Here is a 10,717-nt window from a genome sequence, read left to right on the forward strand (position 1 = left end):
GCATTCAGGACCTTGATTTGACCCAAAACTAAAATGAGTTTGACACCGCTGTTTTATACAAACTGCTATCATATTAGCACATGATGTGTCTTCCAAAAGTATTGTGTTTATTTGTATTCAGCACCTTGACGCAAAACATTTTTTAAGAATCAGTAAGCTCTAAAAGACACTCAAAATTAAAATTCAGAAAGGAGAAAAGAACAAATTAGAGTTTAATGTAATTTTTCTTTTGCAATGAGTCAAACTATTGTTTTCTTTACAGCCATTGTCATTAAATACCTACAATTATAGGAATTAGTACAAAGTGCACGTAAAATACAGAAACATAAGTTTGTCTGACACGCTGCAGTAATAGAAAACCTTTCCCGGCCGTCCTAGTTGCTATGGAAACAAGTCTCGTCGGGTTCCTAGTTTTTCGGATTTTCACACAGCATACATCCAGGCTTCAGGTCAGCCTGCCGCTCCATTTGAATGGTAATGGAGTGGAAGTTGTAGGAGGAGAAACAGGCCTGGGTCATTTCCCTCAGGACGGTCTGGGCATCAACCGAATCATCTGGAGACACAGATACAGAAAACAACACTTTTAATTCACTTATTCTACATGTAACTGAAATGCTGTTAACATCTAAAGTGAAAAGACCAATAAAGCCGAGAATTTATTACAATAAACACATTTTTTTAATTTTATATAAAGGCATATTTTAGTTCCAAAAAGCAAAAATGTGACTAAGTGGCCTTTTTACTATGTAGGACTGGACAATATGGCTAAAAAAAAAGTTTGGTTTCACAATATAATTGTTTATCAGTAAATATGATTGTTTTGTTTTTTTTGCTGTTTCAAACAAACTGATGGCATGACTTCCCTGTTTTAGCCACAATGTTCACTTCATGCCGCAGTTTTTTTATTTTTAAGCACTTATGAGGCATAGTGGTGGAATCTAAAACTTCTACTGTAGCAGTTACTCAGAAGGTTGTTGCTAGGCAACCAAAGGACCCATGCGTTGCTAGGTAACCAAAGAGTGAGTAAGTCAGTTGATTCCACCAAATGACTCACTAGCTTAAGTTGAGTTATTAAACCCTTTCATCTGCTTATATCTCCCAGAATGCAGTGCGGTTCTGTGAAATTTTATCAGATGTATCATCTATCAATACTGATCCCATGTTGAATCCGCTATATGTTATTGATTTATTCTCCAGCTATATTAGTATGCATTGCTTTTAACCACAATGTGAAAGCAAAGGCAAATTTACACATGCATATGTGGACAATAATATTACAATGATGATTATTATTATTACTTAGATAGGCCAATTAGACCAAAACAACTAACAACTAATTGAAATACAAAACAAGCTTGGAAATAAATGACTGACTTTTCTCACCTATTGCTATGTGTGCAGAGAGAACTGCCTGATTCATGGTGAGAGCCCAGATGTGAAGGTTGTGAACTGCTTTGACTCCGTTTACGGTTAGCAAACGGTCTTGCACCTCACTGTACCTGACCCCCGATGGCGTACCTGGAAAAAACAACAAAGGCAAGACTGAGTGAAAATGATCTAAATCTATGATAATATGTACTAAAAGTACAGTGATGCCCTTACCCTCCATTAGAATAAGCAGGATGTCCCTCATGATGGTGAAGGTGGTGCATAGGACCAGAATGGAGAACAAGAAGGTGCAGATCGGATCTGCGATTTTATATTCTGGCTGGAAGACAAAGAAAATCAAAAAACATAACATAATAAATAGCTATGTAATGAAATGCTATGCTTTATTTTTTTAAATGAATAAATGAGATCTCTCTTTTAAGGAGAAAAGCAAATTATCTGTGAAATCCTTAAAAGGGCAGCTGCAAAGAAAACAAATCTTTTGTTTTGGGCTGGAGACCATTCCAAAAGCAGGAAGTGGATCATGGCCTTTTAAAAAAATTTTCTAATATTGGTTCCCAAATGAACCGAGTCTGCTGGACTATCAGGTGTGAAACGCCCTAAAACACCTACCTGTTCAAGATTATAATTGAGTTTCAAAAAAACCTTTATGAAAACTATTAAGAACATTTAAGTAATTTTCAAAAATATAGTAGTTTCACAATGAAGCAATAAACAAATATCTCTTTTTAATTAATAGAATAAGATTTAAGATGAGGGAAAACGTACATATTTCAGACATTTTAAAAAACCATTTGCAGTTTCCACCACTATGTAACAGCGATGTACAGAAAACAAACTCTTTAAAGCTGAGTTTGTGTTTGAGCCCAAATACAAAATAAGATACCTTGAAGAAGATGATGATGGCACTGACGAGCACGCTGACACTTTGGAGAAGGTCTCCCATCACATGCACAAAAGCTGCTCGCACACTTGCATTCGCCTGCTGAGCCCTCTTTCCTAACACGTATAAAAATAACGAACATCCACATCATATTACGCCATTTTAGTGTCTCAACGATGTTCCAGTTCTTCGATCATACCGTTGCTTGCATGGTTTTCCTCCATGTCTATGCACTCATTTGAATAGATGTTGTTTGGGGTCTGAGTGTTTTCTTTTCCTCTCTTGGGACTGTGACTGTGTCCGTGTGAGGCGAGTCCGCCATGACTGTGGCCGTGACCCGACTGGTGAAGAGTTAAAGCCATTCTGTTGGAAAATAAGGAACAATTTCAATCAGCGCTTTAAGAAAAGCTGTTCTTCAACCTGTTAAAAAATATTTATTGAATACATTAGCATAAATAATAACATTCCTCCATTTTACTCACATAATGTTGGCCACCACTGCACAGGCTGAGGTAATGAGCATCACATGGCCCTCGATCTCGTAGTCATCATGGACGATGCGCTCCACAGCAAGATAAACCAGCACTCCTGTGACGATCCAGATGGTGAAAACTGACAGCAGAGCACCCAAGATTTCTGCATGAACAACAAAACAATGTCGCAAAGAAATCAGGAGAGAATTCCCCAGAAAATATAATCAAACAGCGACTGAATGACTAAGGGGCAAAAAGTTGACCTTGTTTTAGCAGGTAGTTGCTTCTATCCTAACTTTAACTAAAGTTTCTTATTAAAGTGCATCAATTCTCTTTTTGCTAAAGGAACATTAATTTGGCTGGTAGTGATTGAAGATACAGCCTAAAACTGGTTCTGAAGATGCTAGCTTGTTATTATTAGCTAGTTTATAACTATAGAGTTAATTAACTACATGCAACTGTTATGGAATTTTTTTTAACAAAGAGTGAGAAAAAACTGTTTCAAAACCCAAAGAACCAGAGAAAGAATATATTCTTAATCAAAGATGCCAACTTGTTTTCATCAGCTAGCTAGTTTATAACCATGAAGTTAATTAACTACATGCAACCAGCAAGCTAACTTTCCATCCACCCTCTTAAGACATTTAGGATAATTTAGAAAACATTTATACACCTGGAATAAAAGTAAACTCCATACAGAAAGAGCTTGAGGGATTCATAACCAGGTTGTTGGAAAGGAAACATTTGCCAACAGATGCTGTTGGACCCGGCCTATGACTCGGTACCTGCACGATGCCAGCCGTAGCTGAGCCTTTGTGTGGCAGGTCTAGAGGAAAGCCAGAGGGAAAACAAGCTAATGACAAAGCTGGCTAGGTCAGTCAGAAGGTGAGCAGCATCTGTCATCACTGCAAGGCTTCCTGCCAAATATCCTCCTGAAAAGAGAACAATTTAAACAATTACTAAGGGTCTGTCTCCATTAGCGTCAATATTTTGCAACTCTAATGCCTTCAGTTGCATTTGACCTCTGGGTATTTAGGAGAATGCAGGAAAAGCAAGGAGAAAAGACAGAAGGCGGAAATGTAATAAAAAGTTGAATTAAGAAAATGAGAACAGAACAGAGTTAAAAAGAATAAAAGGATGAAAGCTAATGGTCAAAATTAACCGGTATTGTCAAAGATCGCTGAGAAAGATTCAGAATAAAACTAATAAAGCAAGAAAAGGGATTTAAAAAATGACTTACCAGCAATCTCGCCTATCATGAAGAGCAGACAGACGATGGAAACTACGTACAACCTCCTCCTGGCAACTTTTTTCTCCGTCTCTCTGTCCTGCTGAGCGAAGCTGTTGTCATGGCAATGCTTGAAAGTCCCATCCTTCTGCAGTTCTTCATGGTTTGGCACACTGGGTATAGCAAAAAAATATTTTTAAAAAATCAGAATACTATGCAATACTACAGAAAGTTAGAAGTTTGAGATAAAGTCTACCCCAAGAAACAGAGATGGGGACGATTTCATTAAAACAATGAAAAAACTAATATCCAGAGAGAGTCCAACTGGTGATGGAAATGATCTTCTGAACACACCGGACTGTAAGATAGTGAACCTGCACCAACCTCTGCCATACTGATGAGGGGAAACAAGGTTGACTCCTCATGCAAAATATATTTTCACACAATGACTTGTTGGTAAGGTGATAGGAAAAATCTATTTATAACCAGCATTTCAGGACTACAGAACATGTTTAAAGGAGACCTAATATGCTTCCGTAAGCAGGTTAGGATGTTTCTATAAGCTACACAAAACGTGTCCTTTACATTTTTTATATAAACAAATTTTTCTTAGATAATGACATTTCAGTTCTGCCTATTCTGAGCCACTTACCGAATGAGGTTTTAGGGGCTCCTGTCACTTTAAATCCAAATAATCTGCTGCTGACCACGCCCCCAACTCAATGTTTACTCACACACAAAATGGCTGCAAACAGATGTACAGTGATACAATGTACAGGGACGGCTGGTGTAAGTGGGCTAGTAGGGCTAAGCCTGCCCTGACATTTACAATAAAGTTGTTAAAATAAACAACTTAAAAATAAATACATTTTATAAATAATGCATTATGTTTTGTTAAATTTTCAACAAATCCGGAGTCAAACAGCCTGGGGAAAATCCCTGGGTCTTTCCGAGGAGCTAACTTCTGACCGTTACTGTCTGTCCCGGCTCAGAATGATTGACAGGCAATTAGCCACGCCCCCTCGGTATACGGCTCATTTTGGTTGGCCCAGGACGAGCCCTGCCACAGGATTCATCCAATCAGGATGGACTTTCCTCTAGCTCGAGCGTGGTTTGGCGTAGACTGAGAAGGAGCGATGGCGAGTAGTATTAGCATAAACGAGGTGGATTATTTAGCCTTTTTGCCCCAGAAAAGTCGTTGGAGTGACTTTCTTTTTAAATAAGGTAGGTCACATATTGTATCATTTTATCAGTGTGATTGTGTCCAGTGTTGGGGAATAAATTTGGACTGGAGTGGCTCTATGCAATTAGTCTTTGGTATGTTTTCATGGTTATTTATAGCAGGTTTTCTCCTTATTTTTCAAATTGGATGGGTCTCATGAAATTAAAAAAAGAATTATATATATATATATATATATTAGCCCACCCTTCAAATGTCACCCCCAGTCACCACTACAATCAAATATCTTTGAAAAGAATTAGCAGAGCCTCCTGCACAAACAACACTGCAGCAAGTGGTCTACATTTTTACCTTTTTGTAAACTTTATATAGGCTACTTTTATTTTTCTCTTGCTTTCTTTTGTTATTTTGTTTGTACTTCCTCTAACTCATGTCAGAATTTTGAATTGCCTTGCTGCTGAAATTCTGCTATATTAATAAAATTACCTTACCTGCAGGTGCTTAAACAAAGTATGTGCAATATTACCATATCTGGTTATTGAAATTTTATTTTTGAGAGATTTTTTTTTTCCCCGCCAGGGGGTCTTTTGTGGGCTCTAGTGTCCCTTATTTGAAGGTAGGCTGACGGGAAAGGGGGAGAGAGAGGGGGGAGGACATGCGACAAACGTCGGCCGGGTCCGGGAATCGAACCCGCGACCGCCACGCCGCGTCGGGATAGCACGACCTCCAAATGTGGGTCGCCACCCCGCCACCACAGCACGCCCATTCTTGAGAGATTTTAAAGAGTTATTGTATTCAGTGTCCATATTTAGGCTTATTAAATTGACTTAATTACAGTTTAATGAGTTTGAGACAATTAAAAGGACCAATTATGTAAAAATGTAACTGTAACTCAACATCACAGCCCTTAAATCTGAATGATGATAATTTCCCCCAATCAAAAATCATCAAATAAATCGGTTGATCAACAAGATAATTAAATGCAGGTTTGCGTACAGATCCCACATCAGTCCCGTGAGGAAAACTCTAAGTAACAGAAGAACACGAAAAACAAATAATAAAAAGTCAGAAATCGACACTTTTTGCAGTTTTTCCTCTTTAGAAATCACCGATATTCAATATAAAAGTTTGCCTCACCTTCCGGGGAGGCTGTACGATTTGCTCTGTTCTGCCAAAATGTGACGTCTCTCTGGATTCTTGCTTTTGAACATCACTGGAGAGAAATATCTAACACAAATTTCCAGTAGAAAGAGAAAACCTTTCACAGACTCAAATCCGCTTTTCTCTGGCTAAAGCTTTGCTGGTTCTCCACACGCCGACTGCGAATATTTGCACCCATCCTACATTGTAATTAGTGCAAATAGCCAACGCACCCGTGTGCAAATTGCAACCCGTCTGAAGAGGGAGGTGGTCGGGGTGGGAAGAGGTGACGGTTCGACGTTGGGAGGATGCAGAAGTTAAAAGCTCATTGCAACAAAAACTACCAGGGGAAACACTTGTGCAACTAAGTTAACTCTTTCTTAAAGTGGAGAAACTGGTGATTGCAGCACCGACCCAAACTCTGGCCGCTTCACGCAGCGCCCCGCAGCAGCAGCAACAGCTGACTTTGGGGGGTTACGCAACCCGCTGGAAGGGCCGTGTGCCGCGGATTCCTCGTGCGGAATCACATGATTCATCCATGGATCCCCAAACCGGAGTCACATTTAACTCTGTTGACAGAAGTGATGGGTATTGTTCTGTAAGAACAACTTAACTGGTACGAAATGTTTTTGTTTGCGGGGTGGGGGTGCATCGATAAACATCAGAATTGTAAATAATAAACAAAAATGTGAAATATAAACATGAAATGTAATTACTTTCCTTTCGTTGCGATCAGAACAAGATGAACAGAAATTTAAATTGATTAAATTAAATCTGATTTTCAAACAAACATTTAGGGTTTGATCAGCTGGAACTGAGACATTGATTGATTGAATTATTGTGACCGGGATGTTGAAACACACTCATCAAAAACTAAGCAACTACTAAGCCTCAAAACACTTTATAAGCACCATGACGTGTTTTATGACCTTAATCATTAATTGCTTTTAATTTCCGGTGACAGAATATGCCCCATCCCTTTAAATAAACATACCATCCAGTAAAATAAATATACCATTCAGTACAATAAACATTCCTTTGACATCTGGTTCTCAGTTTTTTGTTATTCTAAAATTTAGCTTTTCTGTGAATCTAAAATCTAAATTGTGAAATAGTTTGCTCCTCTGACTTTATTTTTCCTGATTGTTGTCACAAGTTTTTTTTTTTTTTTTGGTTTGGTTTTTTTTGTCATGAGTTTATAGTGATTCTTATGCTTGTTTTAGACTTTTTAGTATTTGTAACCTGTGAATTATGTTGTTCAGGATATTATGACTTATCTCTTTGTACATAAAGTTTAAGATCATGATTTTTGACAACAGCTTCTTCTTATTGCACAGGATGACCTTTACCTGCTCAGACACCAGCAGGTAAAATGTAGTAAAATGCAATTGAATTTTTTTTTTACAATTTCTTAGTTTTGTCTCAAAAATGAACTTTTGATGTTATACAAAAAAAGAAAAAACAATCTTTGCTTTCATCAACCCATAAAAAATTGATCATCATTTCTCGTCAGTCCAGTCAGTTGGGCAAATTTATTAATTCAATTCAGTTGATTTATAAAATGCTAATTTACAATAGGTAATCTCAAGACCATTTACAAAAAAGTAATTTATCAAACAGCGCAGAAATTTAAAGTTAATTTAAATTTAAAAGTTATCCGAGTTAAAAATGCAGATTGCATCTTGTCATTGACTTGACTTGTTTATACGCTTCTCCCTCTTTAAATTACTTTAATTTACTTTTAAAGAGGGAGACTGATTTTAATGACTGATTTGATCCATATTTTCAGGGGAAACCTGTGGAACCAACATGAACATTTGTTTCTTTCCACTGCAGGAGTGGAACTAAGTGAGAAACTGTTGGAAAGAGGTGAGATGTCTGGTGTTCAACATAAAAAGTAAACGTAGTTTAGAGATAACAACAGAATAAAGAAATTCATGAGCGCGGATTCAATATTATTTTTTTAAATATCTTACACAATGTAAAATTCTTGTTCTGTATCAATGAATATTCATTTCTCCTTTCTCTCTGTTTTTCTTCAACTTGGTTAATCCTACTCATAATAAACACATTACACTTGGGTGAAAGAATAATTGACTTTTACATTTATGCACAACTTTGCGGTTTACCGCATGGTATAAAAAATTTAAAATAGTTTTAAATCCCTGACATAAGGATGAAAAATACATCTGATGTTGTTATGTTCCTGCTCCTTGTGTCCAAAAATATTTCCTAAAGACTAATAAATTGTTGGAGCAGATGACCGGTTCCCTCCTTGGTCATGCGGACCCAACAGTTTTTCAGTTCTCATTCTGTCCTGATAACTAGTCACAGCCTTGCTCTCAGTAAATATAAATATCATCTTTGCATTTTTCTTTCTAAATCCTCTTTTAACACTATTTCTTGTCCAGTAGCAGAAATACTTACATTAAGAAACCACAATCCCTGAATTGCATTATTACCAAACGTCTTTAACCGCTGGATAGAATAATTATAGAATTGTACGTATTTATTCATATTTTAAAGATATGTACTTTTAGGACTGCCATCTAGTAAAAAAGCTGCATGAGCTAGTACTGTCTAAAACCCAGTCATCATGTTTCCTCATCTTCTGGAACAGCCACCAGGCAGATCAACGGTTTGACAAACGGTTTGCTTTGTGAAGCACAGCCTCCCTGTGAGGGAATCAAAAGGCTAACATGCCAATCAGGTGCAAGTTGGGCGGGTTAAAGTAAGAGAAACCAGATACTGCATTCAAAGCATGCTGAAGACCAGCAAGCCAAACATTCACATATGTACCGATATGTAGAAGAATATCGCCGTTCAGGAGATACAGGACAGAAGATTTGACTGAATCAAGACGTTGCCCAAAAGTTCAGACTGGGAAGCTAATTGGCAAACTGCTAGCTAAGAATGTGGAGCAGGAAAATAGGTCGTATTTACTTATATTTATGCAAACCAATTGTCTCAAAAGGTTCATATAAAAGACAAGTGTAGATACACTGTGTGATTTTGGCAAACAATATTCTTAAACTCATCTAAAATGTTATTCTCCACAAAACTTCTTTTATTTTCTGCTTACATCAGCAGCAATATATTTGCTACATAGATTAAAGACACACCGTCTCATTGTTTAACAGAACTGTACTGTTCAAAACTTTTCCGTTTGCTTGAGCAGAAATGGCGAAATGTCTGGGTGGGTTAAGATGTTAAACTTTTACCACCCAAAATCCTCACTACTTTCAAATAGTTCACTTTTTATTTTATTTTAGTTGATAATTTGTCCGTAAAAAAGCCGCCTCTCATCTGAACCTCAGTTGTTCTCGAAGCTAACACAAGAGGGCGACACTGAGTCATAAGGAAACCTTTAAGATTTGTTATTTTCAAAGGAGACAGAATAGAATAGAAATGTTATTCATTGTCCCCTCGGTGAGGAAGTGTCTATTCAGCATAAACAAACTGAAATATAAAAATAAGAAAAAAAGACTATGGGGGAAATTGGCAACATAAGGATAATAAATACCGTTTTTAAAAATAACATGATCAGACTAAAACAAATTTGCAACTGAGTGGAATGATTTTAGAAATGCTAGCTACAAATTTCTGAAATTAAGCTACACATTTCTAAAGTTTTTTTGTTTGTTTGTTTTTTTGTGCAAATTTTCAACCTTTGGAGCTCAGATTGTTTTTCCCTGGAAAATCTCTGAGATGAATCTAAAAATTTCAGAGTTTTTGTTACACAATCTTTCAACTTCTGGGGCTTAAAAATTCCCAGAATATTTCCAGAATTTTTTTTTTCTTTCAGAGCTCAGAAATGTCAAAACTTTTTCTAATTTTAAAAAAATATTCTCAAAATATATTTTTTCTTCCAAATGTTCAGTTTGTAGAGATCAGAAATCCCCATCTTTGTTTAGAAAATTTCTGAGCCTAATCTAAAAGTTTTTGAGGTTTTTTTTCTCTGAAATTGTTGTCTTTTGGAGTTCAGAGATTTCCATTTGGTTCTAGAAACTTTCTGAAAATAATCTCAAGTTGTTGTTTTTTCTCATCAGGTTTCGACTTTTGAAGCTGAGAAATTTACATGTTTTATTCCAGAAAATTTCTCATATCAACCTAAAGATTTCTGAGTTATTTTGAAGGTAATGACCCCAATACGTCATCGTACGTCACAAATCCTCAACCTTTTAAAGCGCAACATAAACACCATGCCACATTCACACAATTAGTCTACTTTTTTTTACCCCGTTTGAAAGTTGGTTGCTCTTTTCTGCATCTCTAAAGGTGGAACCAGTGGAAGTCTAAAAATAGCTTCTGGCGCTTATTTCGGTCCGTCCTCTCCGATAAAGACGTTGTGTGTTCGGTTGCCAAAGCGTCCGGACCGCGGCTCGGTTGCCCCGGGAGGAAGGTGGCACGGGAACAGTTAGTCA

The 10,717-nt window shown here is 37.1% G+C and overlaps 1 protein-coding gene across 2 annotated transcripts; it reads right to left on the reverse strand.

Annotated features, from left to right (window-relative positions):
- Positions 1-191: 191 nt before the first annotated feature.
- Positions 192-10,717, reverse strand: slc30a8 (solute carrier family 30 member 8). 2 transcript variants are annotated; one of them, XM_044137706.1, is made up of 9 exons: positions 10,532-10,717; positions 3,986-4,146; positions 3,531-3,677; positions 2,755-2,908; positions 2,472-2,635; positions 2,276-2,388; positions 1,603-1,708; positions 1,384-1,518; positions 192-553 (listed from the first exon to the last, which is right to left on the reverse strand). In XM_044137706.1, the coding sequence occupies exons 1-9, from the start codon at positions 10,561-10,563 to the stop codon at positions 408-410; spliced, it is 1,158 nt and encodes a 385-aa protein (XP_043993641.1). In that variant the 5' UTR covers positions 10,564-10,717; the 3' UTR covers positions 192-407. The 2 variants fall into 2 exon arrangements, with proteins under 2 accessions (XP_043993641.1, XP_043993640.1); XM_044137705.1 differs by lacking the exon at positions 10,532-10,717 and adding an exon at positions 6,291-6,826.

This window comes from Gambusia affinis, linkage group LG14, assembly GCF_019740435.1.
Source record: "Gambusia affinis linkage group LG14, SWU_Gaff_1.0, whole genome shotgun sequence".
Taxonomy (NCBI): domain Eukaryota; kingdom Metazoa; phylum Chordata; class Actinopteri; order Cyprinodontiformes; family Poeciliidae; genus Gambusia; species Gambusia affinis.

Coding starts and splice junctions, on each gene's coding strand:
- slc30a8 (XM_044137705.1), bottom strand. CDS start 6,364: ATGTTCAAAAGCAAGAATCCAGAGAGACGTCACATTTTGGCAGAACAG. Junction 4,147..6,290: donor TCGTACAGCCTCCCCGGAAG/GTGAGGCAAACT, acceptor TGCTATACCCAG/TGTGCCAAACCATGAAGAAC. Junction 1,519..1,602: donor CCTGCTTATTCTAATGGAGG/GTAAGGGCATCA, acceptor TGTTTTTTCCAG/GTACGCCATCGGGGGTCAGG.